The sequence below is a fragment of the Octopus bimaculoides genome, chromosome 26 (genome assembly GCF_001194135.2).
Source record: "Octopus bimaculoides isolate UCB-OBI-ISO-001 chromosome 26, ASM119413v2, whole genome shotgun sequence".
Classification (NCBI taxonomy): Eukaryota; Metazoa; Mollusca; class Cephalopoda; order Octopoda; family Octopodidae; genus Octopus; species Octopus bimaculoides.
In genome coordinates this window covers 26311202-26331963 of record NC_069006.1, presented here as the reverse complement: position 1 = coordinate 26331963, position 20762 = coordinate 26311202, and the positions used below count along the sequence as shown (strand labels likewise).

The window sequence follows — 20762 nt, the reverse complement described above, 5'->3', positions numbered from 1 at the left end:
ATATAGCTGTGCCATGATTACCTCCCTTCGAAAGTACCTGCTAAGAAGGGGAGGAGGAGGAAATGACTACGTCAATGGAAGGAGGAGGGGAGGGAACACGACTGATACGTGGACGGGAAAAAGCTAAGTGACGTTAAAACTCAGTTTTACCATAGAAACAAGAATAAATAATAATTTTCTCATTAAGCCAATCGATGGCAGAAGTGTATAGTGACGTACAAGATGCGTCGTGGGGATTTAAGTTTCGTAACTTTACGTTCCGTGTTTAAATCCCATCGGAGTCAACTTAATTTTTAATCTTCTTGGGGATCGGTAAATCTAATGCACCAGTCAAGTACCGGGACGATTTAATAATGCTCCAAAAAAAGTTTCCGAAATATGAATGGAATTATAGTACTTTGATTACGTAGGTTCTGAGTTCAGATCCCGCTGAAGCCAGTACCTGTCCACTATAGGGAGCCGATTGCAATTAACATAGTTGAGAACTCAATGTTTCCATTAGATATAATGTCTTTTCAGAATTCGTCTCTTCTCGTGGCATTTCAATATATCTTCAGGAATGTGGTTACTTAATCGAAGTCAGAGACAGAAATTAGTCTCAATAAATAATATATTAAACATGACTCAATGGTTAGAGCGTCGGGCTCACAATCATGAGGTAGTGAGATCGATTCACGAACCCGGCTGCGTGTGTTCTTGAAGCACGATACATTATTTTGACATTGTTCCAAATCACTCAGCTGTAGAAATGAGTTGCGACGTCACTGGTGCCAGCTGGATAACATCGGTAGTGTGAAGAGGGGAGGCCGGAATGCAAGGGTGGCTACTGGTCTTCCAGAAGGGAACTTTCTAAGTGCTATCCCATGGTCATTCATGGCCGAAGGGGGTCTTTACCTTTTACCATAATATAATAAACAAATAATTTGTCAATCTGAAAACCATTGAGTAACTTTATGTGATCCTCCTATCCACTTTAAATATACAGAAACAAAATTTCCATGCAAAAAAGACAAAAAGGTTTGCTTCTTTTGGTTTAATTTCCAATTCAGTCCAACATGCCTCTCCACCTCAACCTAACTTACCAATTCTAGTGACTCTCCTTGCAAGAGATTCCTTGTGTGGGTATATATTGGAAACTTGGCTGTTGGAATTTGTTCAAAACTTAAACAGCTTTCATATCTGTTATTATTTGGTCTCCCATTCTCAGAATGTCTCAATTCTGAAATGGTTTCTGAGAAAAATAATGTAATTATAACATGAAATATGAAGGTGCATGGCTCAGTGGTTAGAGCACTGGGCTCACAATCATGAAGTAGTGAGTTCGATTCCTGGACTGGATTGTGTGTTGTGTTCTTGAACAAGACACCTTATTTCACATTGCTCCAGTTCACTCAGCTGTAGAAATGAGTTGTGATGTCACTGGTGCCAAGCTGTATCGGCTCCTTTGCCTTTCTGTGTTCGATTCAGTCAACTAAAAGTTCTTCAAGGCAGTGCCCCAGCATGGCCACAGTCTAATGACACACAAATAAAAGAATAGAAGAAAAAAGACCATCATGAAGTTCTGCAGACATAACAATACCAGTAATTGTTTAGCCCCAGGTCATTCCTGATTGTGATAACCTATGATCAAAGATGTTCCAACCATGACCATCTTGTGTTTTGGGGTAGAAACAAGTGCATTGCCTTCATGTTTCTTTACATTTTCCTAAAGCCTAACTGGTTGTGATGTGAGTGCAGTCCATTTGAGCTCCTACGATGTTTGTCTCCCATATTTGTGTCAGTATATTTGGACAGTGGTTCAAATACAACTGACCTTGCGGAATCAATAGTTTAACCTTGAAACTCTGGTTTATCTTGCATTTATTTTTTGTAGCAAATTATTGATCCATTGATTGGAATGATGCAATGAGTTTTAAAAATGTTATTTTTTTTTTGTTTAGCCCCAGGTCAGCCCTGACTGGCCAGGTCTATGATCAAATAGGTTTCAATGTAAATCAGCCAAAGAAGTCCTGTTATTTAAGATTCAAGAGACATTTGCCTGCTATTTCCAGCAGTTTTAGTAACTAGAAGCTCATTTCTTGTATGATGCTGACAGACAGACAGACAAACAGATAAACAGACAGGTGAATTAGACTCAGACGTAGACAGACAGACAGACAGACGGACAGATAACCAGAAAGGTAGAAAGAGAGAGGGAGAACAACCCATGTTTCTACTGAAGTCTCAGATTCAACTTAACTGAAGAAAAAAAAAGTCATTGCTGGGACAGCTTTGACCAAAGGTCTGTTGAGCCAGCATTGACCTAGGGCTAAACAACAACAGTATCAGCATTTTGTTCATACGAATAACAGATCGAGTAACTTCTCCACCCTAATCTGGATCAGGTGGAACCCTCTTATATTCATAGATAACGTTATCAAACAGTCATGTCAAAACACACTTCGCTTATTATATCAGCTCCGGTTATTGTTATCTAAAAGGCTTCGTCCCAAAGTAGCTTCAACTCTGTCTCTCTTTCTTATTCTCTCTCCCTCTTTCATTCTCTCTTTCTTTCTCTTTCTCTCTCTCTCTTTCCATATATATATATATATATATATATATAGAGAGAGAGAGAGAGAGAGAGAGAGAGAGAGAGAGAGAGAGAGCATCTCTCTCTCTCTCTCTCACCGAACTTGTTCTTATATTAGAGATCTATATCTATAAAAGGTTGTTCGATATAAGAAGAGAAGTCATCAGTGAAAAAAATCACGTAAAAATAAAATAAAATTAAATGTTCAGACATTGCAGACAACTTTTAAAACTGGTCAGATACGGACGTTCAAGATGACGGCCGCTACATGTGACGAAGCTGCGGTGGTTCACGGAAACATCAAGTCAAAGGAGCCAACAAACGGTTCTCAAACTTCTAAAAATACCAGCCATGTTTCTCTCAAATGGCACTCTACAGTCTTTCGAAAAGTAAGGACATAGTGGTTGAAAGGGTCACTGTTCAGGATTCTGTTGTGTCAGCGCTCACCAGTAGCTAAACATTAAGAAATAAATCAAGATTGCATGATTTGCTAGAAATAGCAGCCAAACTTTCCTTCAAAATCACACCCTTAAAAAGAATAGAATATATTGGATAATGTTGTCAGAGAGACATTTATCTGGAAAAAAAGAAAGACGGAAGGGCCATCGGTGGAATACTTTTGAACAAACGTAGTTCTACTTGATCTGGATTGTCCTGGGGTTAAACAACAGCAACAACAACCGTTCATATAACGTGAACCTTCGTAATTTCTTTGACGTCTACTTCATTGAACGCTTCTGTTCGTTGAACGGTGAATTTTGATTGGTTGAGAGTAAACCTAAGCAGACGATCTCCCAAATACAACTTCATCTTTTGGCGCGCCATTATCTCGAGCAGACGTTCCTTCTCTCAATCAATCACTTCGGTTCTGCTATACATAGATGTTTATATATATATACTCATGTATATAATATATAATATATATATATATTTACACACACACATATAATATACAGTATATACATATTTATACACTTAAACACACACAAACACATTTATACATATATACATACATATATATATATATAGTATACACAGAATATATATTCTAATTTTATTTATATGCACACACATACATATAATATATACATATTTATATGAACACACATATATACATAAATATATATCATATACATATAGTTATACATATATATACATATACACAGATATAAATATATATATATATATACATAAATATATATAAACACGTGTGTGTATATGTTTTAAAGTCCCTCCGGAGGTAAGTAGAAAAAAATCTGTTTTTAAAACGATCAGAATTTGTATTTTAATAACATCTTGAGTACGAATTGAATGGTTAATCGACATTCTAGAAAGAAACCCCAGCTAAATGACCCCCTTAAAAGGTGAGGATGTAGTCCAAGATACGTTTATACTTGAATCCGAGGAAGGATGATCACGGTTGGAATGTTGTGATTCTAAGGCTGTCCGTTCAGAGATGACCGTAACCCTAAACAATAACAATGTCTTCGTCAGAGTATTTCTCAAAGATATTCTATTTAGATTGCTTGTGTGTGTGTAAATGACTTTATGTCCGTGTGTGTTTATGTGTATGTATATGTGCATGTATGTATATGAGTATGTATGTCATTATTCAGTTTTACTTCAAGATTTCTTGCCAACAGAGAAAGAACCGGTTTCTAACCTAGATCCAAGATTCCTTCATTGGAATTTCAACATCAACAACAGGGTATTTTTGTTTGTATGTATGCATGTATGTATATATGTATGTATGTATGTGTGCAGATTTGTATGTTTCGTTTTATGTATGTCTTCTCATGCGTATAATTATATACCTAGAGATGCTCATATATATTTAAATGATAAACTTCTGGAAAGTGGTGCTGCTGGAGTTGAATGTCCCATGGGAAGATCGCCAGGAAGAAGCTTTTGAAAGGAAGCTCTCCAAGTACGCGGCTCTGGTCAGTGACTGCCAGGGGGCTGGCTGGAGAGCGAGGTGTCTCCCAGTGGAAGTTGGATGCAGGGGTTTCGCAGCCCGTTCCCCGACCAGAGCCTCCAGCAGTTTGGACATCGAGGGCAAAGAGGGCCTCAAGATGGTTGTGGGTCAAAAGATTTAATAATTATTGTATAAAACTAATTTATTAGAAAATAAAGACAGTTTTCAGTTAAACAACTTTTTACTGTATCTTCGTCCATTGTTTAGATGTGTATTGTGAAGTTTGAGGGTGATTTGGCTGTTGTTTCTAACATTTCTTGGTCGAACGACTGTAACTAATTAAAGTACAGACGAACAGTTTATAGTTTTCTGCGATCATCTGAGTAGAGCAACGTTTATATTGAAAGACTTTTGAAAGAAGCCTGTCAGAAACGGTTGACATAAAATATGACGTGTTCTGTTGCTGTTTGTGATGTCAACGGTCAATCATAAACAAGGACGAAAACCGTTAAAGATTCAAATTAGAAAACGATCTCAGATGGCAGGACGGGGGTGGATAAATAGTGGGGGGGGGTATGTAACGTAGATACATAAAATGATAGAAAGGTGGAGATGGATAGGTAAAGAGAGGGAGGGAGAAGAAGGGAGAGTAAGAATTAAAATGAAGGGAAAGAGAAAATAGAATAAAAATAAAGATGTGACGAGAGTGTAAGATAAAAGGAGAAAATGAGAGAAAGACAGACAGAGACGGGGGTTACGGGGCAAGAAAACAAAATGAATGGGGGGAAATCTTTTGAGCTGTGGCCATGCTGGGTTACTGCCTTGAAAGGTATTAGTTGACCAAATCGACCCTGGATTTACGTTTATTTTTATTTTTGTTTTTTTTTTGTTTTGAAGTCTGGTACTTATTCTGTTGCCAAACGGATAAGTCACAGGGATACAAACAAACCAACACCGGTTGACAAAGAGTAGAGAGGGAACACATACATAAAGACATCTGCAACTCACAAAGCTTATAGATCTGTGTCAAAATTAAATATACGTAATTCCTGCCGAACATGCTGAGTGCTACTTTCTTTCGATTACCCAATAACTTGTGCGTGTGTAAAGTCCTTTTTCTGTGCCGGCATAAGTTGGACGGTCCGAGAGAAGCTGAAAAGCTGCATCAGGGTCCAATTATCTGTTTTGCTATTGTTTCTATGGCTGGATGCCCTTCCTAATGCCAAACCTTTACAGAATATACTGGGTACCTTTTACATGGCGGCAGGATGAATGGTTTTTATGTGGTGTCAACCTCGTATATATATATATATATATATATATATATATATATGCGCGCGCGCGTGTGTGTTTCGTCCTCCTCTCTCTCTCGTCAGTCTAGATACCCCCCTCTCTCGCCAGTGTAGATATCCCCCCCTCTCTCTCTGTATATAGCATGTGAACAATTTTCTCTTGTATTAAAATATAATTTTTCTAAATATATCTCAGCAAGATTTGATAAATATAATTTCAACAAAGTTGGTGTGTTTTGATAATAATGAATCTATTCTTTGTTTTACTAACTTTGAAATGGTGCAAATGTTTGTAAGTTGTGGAGATAAAAACAATAAAATGAAACAAGAGTAATTCATGATAAAACTGGTGATAAAAGTAGTGTAGAAAAAAAACATCTCTGTTAATAGCTTCTTAATTCAACTGGTAAGAATTTCTAAAATGGCATTAAGAAGGGCATCCAGCCATGGAAATCCATGACAAATCAGACTGGAGTCTGGTGCAGCTCCCCAGCTTTCTAGCTCTGGTCAAACTGTCCAACCCATGCCATAATGGACGTTAAATGATGAAGATGATGATAATGTGCAGTTAATATAAGTTTGAGTTAAATAGGCGCAGGTGTGGCTATGTGATAAGAAGTTTGCTTCCCAACCACATGGGTCTGGGTTCAGTCCCACTATGTGGCATCTTGGGCATCAAGTGTCTTCTCTTATAGGGGGGTCGTACAGTGCCAGATAGAACCATTCTATTGATGACTTGAAATATAACAATATCTGTCAGAGCAACAACTGTCGCCAAAGGACAGATACAATAATGGCAAAAGACCACTTTACAACAGAAGGTAGGATGGCAAACTGGCAGAATTGTTACTGTGTTGGACAAAATTCTGAGCAGCATTTTATCTAACTTTACTTTCTGAGTTCAAATGTTGCTGGGGTTGATTTACCTTTCATTTTTTGGGGGTCAGTAAAATGTGTCAGTTGAGTACTGAAGTTGATATGATCAAGTTAACCCATCTCCCGAAATTCCTGGCCTTGTGCCAAAATTTGAAGCCAATAATAAGGGAAGACATATGGCGTGAAGGTTTATGGTTGTATGGTAGGAATTATTATTTAAATTAATTACCTGTAAATTATTTACTGAAATCTCTTTTATTTTTCAACTATTTTACCTTTTCGAACAGTAAATTAAAAATTTTCCCAACATGGCTCGACGCACTAATTCAGTCCGTGTAAGACGAAGGCAGTCAGATGCAAAATGGCGTGCGAGTGTTGCCAATGGATACAACACATTGAAAATGATAACAGATGCTTCAAATAAGAAAAAGTCCAAGAAGAAATACTCAAAGGTTAGGTTTTATCAGATTATTAAATATCCTGACTCTCTTCATGTTGGAATTGGTAAGATTGGCCTGTTAAATGACACATTCCATGCCACCTTATTTTACTTCTGTTTTACCATATTTTCTGGTATACAAGTCGACATTGTTTATAGTGTAAACATTCAAAAATCATCATTATCTCTATTTTACTTCTCTTTACTGGATGTCTTGTCCTTTTATCAACCCTGTTACAACTTTGTATGCCATTATACTTTGATCTTAATCCATCTTGATATGGAAAACAGATAACCCTCCTATCGCCATTAGAGCAATATTTTCCTGTATTTCCGCCACCATTTCACATTCTGCTCATTAAACTGTCGCTAACTTCCAGCTAGTGGACTAATTAGATTTGCTAAGCGAATTGGAATGTTTTTCAAAATATACATGTTGAATGTTGTAAGTCAACTTAGCTACTGGATATAAACCCACTGACACCAGTGTCTGGTATGTCGTGGTTCAGTGATAGAAGTTGCTTGTTTTAAATATAACACCATGCAGAAACAGATGCTGCATTAAAGCCAATCATATCTGTGTGTGGAGCCAAAAGGAAAGATGAATAAAAGACAATAAAGCTCCTCCCTGAGTTATATAAACTCATACGGCCAGAGTCCCTGTTTCTGTGGCATATATGTTCCCCATCTGGACAGGATTACTCACTTTTGCCAGCTGAGAGGACTGGAGCAATGTGAAATGAAGTGTTTTGCTCAAGAACACAATGTGTTGCTTGGTCCAGGAATTGAAACCACAGTCTTATGATCATGAGTCCAACATCCCTAACCACTAAGCTATGCATCTCCACAGAATGAAAGATGGAACTGTTTGTAATTAAATACAAAATGAATTAAGATGTTGCTATTTAAAATTCTTTCGAAGAAAATCATCCAAATCTTAAAGAAATGTATCCTCCCCCATTCTTGAAGTGATCTTTCCTCTGTTCTTTCCAGCATAAACATAGCAAATCTTTTTATGTATTATTGATATGCTTGTGAACTTAATTCTCTCTCTCTCTCTCTTTTCTTTTTTTTTTTTATCTGTTATTGCTATTTGGGATGTTTTAAACTGCCTTCACAAAAATATTGAATGCTGTTGAATTTTTCAGGCCCATATACTTCAAGAAACTGTCAATCACATCAACTTCTTGGAATCCATTTTAGCAAATTTCCTATCAGAAAAAAGTAAAGTTATTTCTAAAAATTATCCTTGGTTTTTTTTTTAATGTAATTCTGTGTAAATCATTTGTAACTTATGTCTTGTTGTTTAATATATTCTTATCCTTACTGTAAATTAGAGAATCTAGTTAAATTTTCACTAAATTGAGATTAAAACTTCTCTTCTTTCTCGGGGTTTATGTTTTAAAAAAACTCCAGTAGATGAAATAAAAATATATGTTCCACCACCAGATTGTCTTTAGTGTTGAACTTATAATAATTATTGGAGAATGGAATTGTTAAAAAATATTGATTCCAAATTTTGGCACAAGGCCAGCAATATCAGAGGAGGGGGTAAGTCAACCCCAGTGCTCAACTGGTACTTATTTTATTGGCCCTGAAAGGCTGAAAGGCAAAGCTGACTTCAGTGGAATTTGAATTCAGAACATTAAGATGAATGAAATGCTGCTAAGCATTTTGCTTGGTGTGTTGATGATTTTTGCCAGCTTGCTGACTTAGAATTGTTAAGAAATATTAGTTTCAAATTTTGGCACAAGGCTAGCAATTCTGGGGTCAGGGGTAAGTTGATTACGTAAACCCCAATACTAAACTGGTACTTATTTTATCACCCCTGAAAGTATGAAACACAAAGTTGACCTTGACAGAATTCGAACTCACAATGTAAAGACAGACAGAATGCCACTAAGCATTTTGTCGAGTCTGCTAATGATTCTACAAGCTTGCCACTTTAGAATTGCTAAAAATTGTCAAAAATCTATTATTCTTTTGTCATTATCATCGTATAATTTATTATAATTTTGACTATTTTTGTTTTATTCAGAGAAATTTGTTGACAGTGGTTTACTTCCAGAGACAAGTAATATTTTATCTGATATCAATGAGGTCAGGAATGAATTTTCAGCAAAGCAAGCTGGAATATTTTCAAGGTAAATAAGGTTTTAACCTTTTAGCATTTAGATTAATTGGTCAAATATGATACTTGTTCGTTTGTATTGTTTTGAATTAATCATGCGTTCTCTTATAGCTTCAGAGATTTCAATGAAGTTACTGTTTATTTTTATAATGATATTGTAGGATAGGTGTGAGAGGCAAGATCTGCCCAGTTAATGCATAAAACTCATAGAATATTTGGGCTGGATATGGCCATAAGTGCACAAGTTTTGTTTTTAGACCTTTTTTGCAATTGTTTCATTATGTTTCAGAAAATGTTTGTCAATTTGTTGCAATCTTCCTTACTTTAAATGGCAATTGAATTTTAAATGTTTGTTTGTTTTGCTTCGATCAGAATAATCATATTATTTCCAAATGTGAATCAGTTGGTATATTAATTACATTTACTGATTAATTTTTAAGTAATATATTTTTGGCGGGGTTATGTTATGCTGGTGATTTCGAATAAAAATGAAATGATGTTATACATTTTTACCTAAGACTAGAAATTTTAACATCTTAGTAATATGTAAACAAAAAAGAAAATTAAATATGTGTATTTTATGTTTTTTCTTCCTTGTTCCTCAATTTTAAATTTCAAACTTCTATTCCCATTAAATAGTATGGAGAAGTGATTATCTCCCTTACACTAATAGGGAACTCCATGTATTTTTTTATCTTGTTTTTAAATACTCAGGTATTTGTTTTATAACTTAGGCACAAAGCTCAAAATTAAATGTTAAGTATAAATGTCTTTATTCAAGTTGACCACAAAAGCTGTAATTCTTCATCGCAAAGCTGTGAATGTGTTTTTTCTCAAATTATTCAGGTTGAAATTACTTCAAAACTAATAACGGAAAATTATTGCTTGGTGATTTTAGTATTACTTCTACATTCTTCACTTAAATCCCATCTGGATTAACTTAGCTTCTCAACCCTCTGGGTGCCAATGTGGACAGCAGACATTTATATCATATAATTGGGGGTTTTGTGCCAAAGTTAGAAAACAAATTATTTAAATTCTCCCCCAGAATATATTTTAATATCTGCTTGCTGGAAAAGAACCTGCCTCATCTTTCCATTATATTTTACAGTAGTTCGACGATGAGGAAATGTAATTTTTTAGATGATCTTTTAAATGAAATATTTGAATTGGATAATCAAGTTTCACCAGTAACTGGATGTTTTGATTTATCTCAAAGTGCCTCAGAAACACAGGTTAATATACAAGCTTTATATGGTTTCATGTATATTTCTTTAGACAATACATATCTTTTATCATTCTTAATATATATACATTGTGTATTATACACATATATCTCTTTTAATTTAAAGTTGTTTCAGTTGCGTACACAGAGTAAAAATATCAGAATGCAGTGTTTTTAATTGTATTTAACATCAATGTTCATAAAAAGTTGTTTAAAAATAATATCAAAACTGATGGATGTATTATAAATATAGATATATTTTTTTTACTTATAGGAAAAACAAATCTCTTCAACCGTAGCATCTGAAGAAACTGAGGTCCCAAATATTACTGGAAGCAACTATCCATTTTGGCCAAGCAAGAATCCTAAATGCTTTGCAAATGAAGAAGAGATTCAGATAATTTCACCTGTCAAAAAGAAGAAATTTGATGAGTTGTTAAATCAGAAATTTTGTTATGGATCTAATAATAATAATAATAATAATAGTTATAGCACACCCAAAGAAGATGACAAATTCCTTAAAAAATATGATCCTTTTATAGGGAAAGAGTTAATGCCAATTATAAAAAAAGAGTCTACTTTTTCCCACCCATCCAGTTCTGATATCTTACAATTTTCCACATTTGAGACCCCTAAAAAGAAGCTTGACATTTCTGGAAAGAAAGATCAAGACAACTTTACAATCTCCGGAAGCCATTTCCAATTAAGACAGGTAACAGTTCTTGTAATTCTTTCCAAAACAATAGAGTACCAATCAAAACAACTTATGCCATTTAATTTTTTAGTCTTATTCTTTTTCTACCAATTTGTGGTCTTATGTCAAAGTTAGTCATTTATAATGAAGGGGCATGGTTTAGTGGTTCGGGTACTCAGCTTATGATTGTCAGGTTTCTGAGTTTGATTCCTGGTCCACATCCCTTTCACTGTTATTTGATTGTATAATAAACTTCTTAATTACTTCTAATTGTAAAGTTTTTTTTTTTGTTTTTTTTTTCAGCTGTCTTGTGGAACTTCTACATTCACTCCTTTAAAGAGCCCTCCCATTTTTGATTTGGGATTATCACCAATAACAACTCCCTGCATAAAACAACTTAATAACTATTTGCCTTGTGGTCTTTATGTGCCAGTAAGTTTAATCACATTACATTTTCCGTTCTAAAGTTGTGTAACAGTTAGATTAGACTTTTCTGATGAGGTCTTACAAGACTGGAACATGTCCTCACTTGTTACTGTATTTCAATGCATTTTTATTTCTAATTAATTTAAATGTTGTGATTGACTATAATTAGTCATTAGGACAAGCCTGACCAGCCTTGTTTTTAGATTATCTTTAATTATAAGAACCTTTGTTCACGACTAATTAGAGCTACTCATTGACAACAGCAACAAAAACAACCTCTAGTACATGGTCATATCTCTCAATTACAAAACTGTTGTCTAAATATATAAGTTAGTGAAAATCAAAAACAATTCATACATTCTCTTTTTATATCAATAAATAGTTTACTTTTGTTTACAACACAGTTATACAATTATTAATTTTCTTTTGTTCATTCAAAATTTATTTAAAGTTTTATTATTTATAAAGTTTGTTAAAAACATAAGAGCATGAAATCTTTTATTTTTGAAATATTTTTAGAGTCCTGATAATGATACCAATAAATATCTGATTTGCAATGAAAATATCAATGAAATGGATAAAGTTACTTCAAGGTAGGAAACAATTTTTCTCTTTCTGTTTTTTCATGAAAAATGAACAAAAAAATTAAGAGCAATCATTATTTCTTAGTCTAGCAAGATATATAAACTGTTATTGTTCAGTCTCATTTGGAGATGAAAAACTGAAACTGCTGTTTATTGGGAAAATGAAAATAATATTTGTGTTTCTTTGCTGAAGACAACATCTTGGTATTCTTTTGTTTCTAACTTGATTCTTTTCAGTTGTAGACAAAAAGTGCACCTCTTCAAACAGTTGAGATACTATTTGATAATTTTGTTTTGTTGGGATCATAATACTTCTTAGTATTTTCAAGTGTTAAACTGGTTCTTTTAGCTGAGGAATTTTCTTTATTAGAAACAGATGTAACAAGAAGTCAATTAAGAGTTGGGCTTTACCGGTTTAGGAAGTATATTTAGCTGTGTGTATGTAAGAAGCTTTGAAATGTATAAATGCATGTTTTACATAAAGGTAACGATATTTCTTCCTTGCTCACACATGAAATTGCTGGCACAACAGAGATAATCGTCCAAGACAACAGAGTGTAGGAGGCATGAGTTAATTCCTTAATACACATCAAGGTAGTTAGCTCTGGTATTTGGCTGCAAATCTAAAATATCCAATGAGTTTGGAAGTGGTAGAGAGGTGACGTAGAAATCCCGTAGTGTGTCGAGCTGGACAAGGCCCAAGGTCATCAACAGTTCAGTATCTGCATCTGCAGGGGATAAAGCAAAGCAGCGACAAAAGGGAGCTAAGTATTAACATTCCAACCTTTAGACAGTGTTTGAATAAATACTCTTGGAAAGTAAATGTGATCAAAAGCATTTAAGCCAAGGTCATTTTGACCTGCTTTTCTTTCTGTCAGGCACATGGCTTCCTGGGATACCCTATTCAATAGAGGATTCTTTTTAGAATAGTCCCATCATTTAGTTTTTGTGATGGTTCAATTGTTTATTGGGTTTATTGTTTTTCCATTTAGTTCTGTAAAACAACTTCCATATTTTCTTGATTTTACTGCATTAAGTTACTTTGGTATCCTAGAAACAGGTTAACTTCTTTCTCATTGATTTCAACGACAATACTTTATTGTCATCGGGATCCTCGTTCGTTAGCTTATTATCCATTGTACATTGTTATCTTTAAATGCTGTAATTATCTGCAAAATCAACTGGTTTTAAAGATATCTTGATAATAAAAACTTTTTACTTTTTCTTTTTTTTCCTGTATCGAGATCTTCCCAACTTCAAAAAAGAACAATGTGCTACTAATTTTCCATCTCGTTTCCCTAGTGAGCTTTATTAATGAGTTCTTTAATTGGCTTATTGGATATACGGGTGAGGGGGAGTTATTTCAGGACTTTGTTTTTACAAGTAAAAACCTGTAAAAAGGTCTACTGTATATATATCATCGTTACACATTTTTTTTTGGGGACTTGTTCCTGTTGGCAGCTCTGTTACAAAACTGAATACTTCCAGAAACATTAAACATGGAACAACTTGCAGAAAAAGACTGGATAAGTGAGTAGAATTTAATTATTTAAAAGTAATTCTCTATTGTTGTTATCTGAGAAGACCCCAATCACTGAATGTGTTTTAGCTATGAATTTCTTGTCCTCTTGTTTTTGAAACTGTTGTGTATCTAAGACTACATCATGTAACGTAGTATGAGATATCATCTTTTCTAAGATGTTGAAGTGTAATTTAAATTTGGCTGCTATTTCTGGTGTGTTGGACAGCCATGTAGTGGCATCTACAATAGGAATGAGGAGCAGGGAGGACGTTGTGGAGCTTAGGCCACAATGTAATTTTGATGTGCAGTTGAAGCTGCTTCCCTTCATGTGAACTTCACTCACACACAGACACTGTTGTTTCAGTTCAGGAGTGAATTAAACAGAATCTTTCTGCTAATTTGAACCCTTCAATGAAGTTGTCCTATTTTCTGTGTCAATATTATTTGTCAAGGTTTTAAAATCACAATTTTCTAGTTCTCCTTCCTCATGTCTATTACAAATATTATCAATGTTTTTGCATCAGATACAATAAATACCCTGGGAAAGTATCATTCTATTGCTGCTGAAAGAGAAACATTCATTTGTTCTCTGTCACTCCTGTATCCAGTTTAGTTTCAAGAATGTCACTGCATTCTTTTTGGCTACAAATACCAAGAAAGAAGACCCTTTACAGCTGAATAGCCCAGGATTCTTATAATACAATTGGTTTATATCCATGCCAGAAGGCCATCCCTCTTTCCCAAAGCCAGAAACTTAATTCTAATTTTAAACACAATATTTTATATTTAATTTTTATTTTTTGTTGTTTGTTCCAGATTTTTTACTGAATCAAAGCAGGAATCATCTCCATTGCCTCCTGATAATTACTTAAATAAGAGCACAGACAGTCTAGACTTTGATGGGTAAGAAACAAAATGTTTCTTATTGTAATTCTCTTTCCTTTTCCCTCTTTGTTTTTCTACAGATTTATGTCATCAAAGATGTCCCTAGGAACACTGACCTCTCAATGATTCTTTCAATACCTGTTGACAGAATGAAGTAATTTGATATTCTCTACACCAAATTCATGAGAAAATTCCAACCTAACAATAGAAGCTATGAAAGCATTTGTCTATTATAAGATGTTCCTACTGTTCACAGCAGTGATCTGTGTGTGGTACCTTGACTAGAGCTACACACATTGAACCAAGGCAAATAGCTTTTATTGAACAAAAGTAAATCAATAGTTGGTAGTTTAAAGAAAGAATAACATTATTTAGGTCAGCTTTTCCAATAAATCTTCTGGCCTTCAAGTTAAAATGCCTGTACAGAAAATATGGTTCATATCAAAGTCTCATGTATTCATTTCCTGGTATAAGTATTTTATATTATTCTCTTACTGGTTCCAGCTATTGAGCTATGGCCATGAACGGACACCAGCTTTAAGAGGTTTTAGTTGATCCTGTTGACCCCTCCACTCAGTGCTAATTTTTTTTGTTTGGTAATTTTTTGATATATTTTCAGCAAATGGCTAAGCTAATTTTTTGATGCAGATGAGATATTACATTGGTAAACATAAATCCGATTCTATCAGTGTTCTCTGCTGGTCTGTATGTTTTGCTCTGGATGCGTTTGTAGATGGATGATAGTAATGCTACATCATCCTTGAAGTCGAAATATTTGAGCATGCCCATGAGGCACATAAGGCAGAGCTTGTATCATAGAACCAAGGGTATAATTCATCATAGATATGGCAACAAAAGGGTTAATTCTTATATAATTAACATTTCCAAATTTTCTTGTCAGAATTCTGTCACATTTTGCTTTGTATTTACAAACTATGTGCTGTGTAATTATTATTATTATTATTGTATTATTTTGCTTTCAAGTATCAGAAATAAAAGCAAGCTATTATACACATCTCATTATTATGCCCTACACGTCTCTCTCTCTCTTTTTTTTTTTTGCCAGTTATTTCTTCTTTTACAAACAAATAGTTGAAGAAATGAAACACCGACCATTTGAACAACGATTAGATGACATGGACATAGCCTCTAAAGTGTCCAAAATGTGGCGTGGTTTATCTGCTGAACAAAAGAAGACCTTAGTGACACTTGCTGCTTTGGAGAAGAATGATGCTCAGTGCAGTAAACTGACTGATGACCTGCAAAATGTTGATGTGAAGAAAGTAATTGATATTGATGATATTGATGATGGTAAGTTTTTTTATTTTGATTGTTCAATTGGGAAATATGAAAGTCCTTTCTACTTATATAGGCACAAGGCTTAAAGTTTTGGGAAAAGGGGACAGTCGATTACGGCAATTCCACCAGTGCTCTGCCTTTAAATGTAAAAGAAACATGAAAATATTGATTTCATATTTTTGGCACAAGGCCAGCAATTTCAAGGCAGTGGGTAAGTTGTTTACGTCAACCTCAATGCTCAACTGGTACTTATTGTATCAGCCCCAGATTAGATGAAAACCAAAGTCAACCCTGGCAGAATTGAACTCAGAATGTAAAGACTGATGAAATGGTTTTAAGCAATTTTCCTTACTAAGGCAGAGAACTGGCTGAATTAGCATGATAATTAGCATGATAATTACAAGAATAATGATTGAAAAAAATAAAAGCAAACTTTTTGGACTGAATTGTTTCTCCTCCTCTTGACAGCTCAACTTTTTAGCAGAAATACAGGAAATGGCTTCCAGATTGTTCCTGAAATGAATTTGCGACACTCAAAAGACGAAGGTTTCCTAACAACAACAACATTCCCAAGAGACTTCAACCAAAATTACTCTCATTGTGAAGTCCCAGAATATAATCCGTGTAAGATTTTCCAAAATCCATCTTTGACAGCTTTGAATTGGTCGAGCAACCATTGTACTTGGAAGGTAAATACACACTCTCTTCTGTCATCAGCTTGTAGTCTTGGTTTCACTTTCACAGTGATCTTGTCAGCTTTTGTCTTTTTTTAACTTTTAACATTCTGATTACTCTGTCAAATGTAATGCTCATTTAGTTTTGAATTAATCCTGCACTGTTTCGTAGCTTCAAGATTCCGATGGCATGATTGTTTATTTTTAGAATGACATTGTAGTGTATGTGTGAGAGGCTAGGTCTGGCCAGATTGAACATAAAGCAGAATATTTGGACTGGATATGGCCAGTTTAAATGCTAAAGGGTTAAATTCATTACAAAGGGGGGTTGATTGTGTGATAATTCCATTTATTTTAGAGAGGAACTGGGGACAGTAAAGGTTGATGTTCCATCAAACATAGAAACCAGTGGAAGGATGAAGTGCAACTCTCTTCTGTTGTTGATAGTTTGCTTTCCGTTGGTGTCTTAATATGGCTTCAGAGATTCTTAGGTTGCCTCTGTTGTGCTGTGTTGCCCGGATGTGCACTGTGAACTCTCGGGTCTGGCATTTTTGTAGATGTTTCTTCACATACACACACAGGACGGGCATCTTTTAGTTTCTGTCTTCTATCAAATCCACTTGTGTGGCCTTAATCGGTCTGGGGCTATAGGAGAAGATATTTGCCCAAGATGTCAGGCAGTGGGGTAGATTATATTTTAAAATCTGTGATGTTTTAACCACCATTGAAACGTGTTTTATATATTTTGTCTTTTTCTCAGGCTAATATCAACAACCAATCAACTCATTACTCCTCAATTTGTTCCTCACATAGAATGGAGTTTGACAATGAAAGTGAACTTGTGCCCACCTGGGGTGAAGAAGTATAACTCCAAGGTGTACTTCAGGTGGTCATGGAAATTGAAAGGAAAAAAAAAAGAAGAAAAGATATTGTTTGTTTTTTTGTTTGGATTCATTGATTGTTATTTTAAATCAGAAATACTTTATAGATTCATAGATCTGATATTTATAAATTGATATATATATATGTGTGCATATGTATAATATTATATATGTATTTATATTTATAGACATATAAGTACAATGTATTATATTTATTGACAGATACTTGAGCAGTAACCATAAAAAATGTGGGGATTATGCAAGTGAGAAATTTAGAAAAATTTCCCTATAGATCTTGCGTTTCCTGTCACATGATGGGAGGGGGATTAATACAGTAACTTCTTCAGTCACAGTCACCATACATTCTTACTCTCTCTCTCTCTCTCTCTCTCTCTCACACACACACACACATGCACACACACCACTATACTGACATATACATATATATAATAATAATAATAATAATAATAATGAAATTATTGTGTATAGTGCTCAGGTGCACTACAACTCGTCAAAGGTGTTATGTACAGTAGATAGAATTATGTACAAAAGTCAGGAAAGTGAGCAGTGTATGAGTCATGATATACAGGTGTGCATGCATATGGTGGGGGGAGGGGTATCAGGTGTAGTGTTGGCGAATTTTCAGAAATGATGGAAGTTTTAAAGGATGCAATGTCTCACCAACCAACAACTGATGCAGGTAGTTTGTTCCATGCTTCAGCAACTCTGAGTGTGAAAAAAAATGTTTATGAAAGTCATGGAAGCTATATATGCACACTACATATATAGATATACACATACACAGATACATACACATACAGATACACATGAGTCAATACTGTACCTGATAAAAAAAGTATGGTTATGTTAGAACTTTTAACTGATTTAAAAATGATTTAACACAGTTTGTGTGTGTGTGTGTGTGTGTGTTTTACAGAACAACTCTAATCAGGTATTGCATATTAGCATATTATATTAGTTATTTTGATACCTAGAAACTAGGGTTACAGCTGATATGTAATAATCAATAAGAATCATTTAAAGATCAATAACATATGTAACTATTACCCAGTCTTTTTTTTTTTTGTTTTTTCCTAACAGCTGTTTTTATTAAACCATTCTTATCTGAATATTTTAGATTTTTTTATCTATTTTTTAAAAGTATCATATCAAGTCATTAAAATGTGTTAATGTATCGGTAATTAATTAGTAATTATCAAAATGTTACTATGATTAGATGTGTGGTTGATATGACTGAAACACTTGTCTATCAAACTAAATCCTTTACATTACGTCCACTGAGGTTAGCTTTACCTTTCATCACTCAGTGAATCAGTGAGATTACAGAAAATGCCAGTTACATACTGAGGTCAATTTAGTCTAACATGGCTCTTTTCTTTATGAAAGATATATTTTTTTAAAGACTTTGTATCTAATCAAAGGAAATAATATAATTTTTAAAATTATTTAAGCTTGGTTTAAATAGTACGGATAACAGGAGAGAGCAGGCTAGATGATATTTAGTTTAATGGCTTAAGTTAAGTCCTTCCAGAAATTCATTCGATTTTCACTTAGCTGAAGTTGATAAAACAACACAGATATATATATATATATATATATATATATATATATAATATATGAAATATATATTGCCATCAACTTATACAGCCTCTCCTCTCAATTTACAAAATTGACATTTTTAAGTTAAAACTGGCTTAACGCTTTGAAAATTAACTTTTATATGTGAAGTACTTACAGTTTATATTTATATAGACCATTTTTTGACTTTAGAGTTTTTATTTGTAGACTATTTTAGAAGTACTTTCAATTGATATAGAAATTGTTTTAATTATTTTTATCTAAAATGCAGATTATGTATAAATGGTGTTGAACAAACTTTTTAGTATTTTTTTGTATCGAATTTTATATCAAATTTAAGTAACTGCTCTTTACTTTACCATTTTTATTATATAAAAAAAAAACAACCATACATAGTTAAAAAAAAACAAAAAAAACTTAATATATCACAAAAGGTTTTGTTATGATTCTTATTGTTATTCAACTCATGTTTTCTTTTTTTAGTTTTTGTAACTTTCATTGTTAAAAGTTTTTAAATTGCATTATTAACGATGTCCTCCTTTTGTATTTAATTCTGTTTCATTCTTACTTTCCTCCTGATTTTTCTTCAATTATTGTGCAGAAAAAGCAATTGCATTTATGTGCATATGCACTTTGATTTGTGATGTTTCTCTAATTTATCAAATCCCAAATGAGCCCTATATGATTCGGGAGTCCCAGCCATGCTGCTCGGTCTTCTGAGTCAGACCCTGCTTACTGTGTTCTCTTCACTGGGGATCTGGCTGGGTTGACGGCTCACATGGGTCTACCACATGCCTCATAGTCACAGCAGATGAGGAAGTATCTCACGGAGTTGGAGACCGACTGGGACTCTACTTAAAGGATCACCTGGAAGAACCCAGGAATATACCAACAAATGGTGAATGCAATGGCACATGCCTCCACTCCTGACCTGACCTGACTGTAGAGAAACAGCAGGTAACATAATTGGGAAAGCAATAACGTCAGGTAATTTATATTGATCGAATAGTAACACTTGATGTGCTTTGGTAGAACAAATAACAAATTATTTAAATGTGAACTGAGTTTTGATTGTTTGTGTTTGAGAGATTTCACTTTTCTCTCATAAATGGATGACTTTGTGTCAATGTAAGAAATGGTTGGAGTCCAAGAAGTAATTTATTCAGGGACAGACAAAAACTTAATTCCAAACATTGGTTTAACCTTTGGAGAAGAATTGAAATGATTAACATTTGTCCCTAGACATTTAGTTAGTGGCACCCAGTAATGTTATAAACTTGAACATGTTCAAATAAAAGCATCTTGTGTGTGTGTGTCATTGCATACACAAAAATAGTGTTGAAGCCTCATAATAATCTACATATTTGGTTGTAGTTATTGTTTAGCTCTCGTCATTTTACTAGTCATGATAGAGTACAAACTGGTGGTCCACGTTGCCTAGTGTCCAGCACTCTTTAACTGCTCTGTCAGTGCAACTCTCATAAAAATAAAAAAACCCACAAAAGTTATTCATCAAAAAATTTTTTTAATGATAAAAAAAATTCCTCATTTTGTTATACAACCATTTTTATAAAAGTTATTTTTTACCTACATTTAACTCTGATAATCTATTGTTTCAGCTAAACATGTCCATTTGTTCAGAATGAATTCACTATTTTCATTCACTGCTTAGTCGTTCCCTACTTACCAGTTCTCTTCATAATCACTCAGTCTCTATGTATTTTTTTGCTCGATTCTTCCCCCCCCCCCCC

At 34.2% G+C, this 20762-nt stretch overlaps 1 protein-coding gene across 1 annotated transcript; it reads left to right on the top strand.

Moving 5' to 3' along the window:
• Nucleotides 1–3727: 3727 nt before the first annotated feature.
• Nucleotides 3728–18997, top strand: LOC106882124 (uncharacterized). Its single transcript, XM_014932685.2, has 13 exons — nucleotides 3728–3809; nucleotides 6940–7104; nucleotides 8240–8315; nucleotides 9130–9235; nucleotides 10334–10457; nucleotides 10722–11159; nucleotides 11445–11573; nucleotides 12087–12160; nucleotides 13613–13681; nucleotides 14490–14576; nucleotides 15625–15869; nucleotides 16326–16546; nucleotides 17292–18997. Exons 2-13 carry the CDS (start codon nucleotides 6961–6963, stop codon nucleotides 17397–17399), a joined length of 1821 nt encoding a protein of 606 aa, XP_014788171.1. The 5' UTR covers nucleotides 3728–3809; nucleotides 6940–6960; the 3' UTR covers nucleotides 17400–18997.
• The last annotated feature ends 1765 nt before the right edge of the window (nucleotides 18998–20762 follow it).

Coding starts and splice junctions, on each gene's coding strand:
- LOC106882124 (XM_014932685.2), top strand. CDS start 6,961: ATGGCTCGACGCACTAATTCAGTCCGTGTAAGACGAAGGCAGTCAGAT. Junction 7,105..8,239: donor CCAAGAAGAAATACTCAAAG/GTTAGGTTTTAT, acceptor TGAATTTTTCAG/GCCCATATACTTCAAGAAAC. Junction 14,577..15,624: donor GACAGTCTAGACTTTGATGG/GTAAGAAACAAA, acceptor TTTTTTTGCCAG/TTATTTCTTCTTTTACAAAC.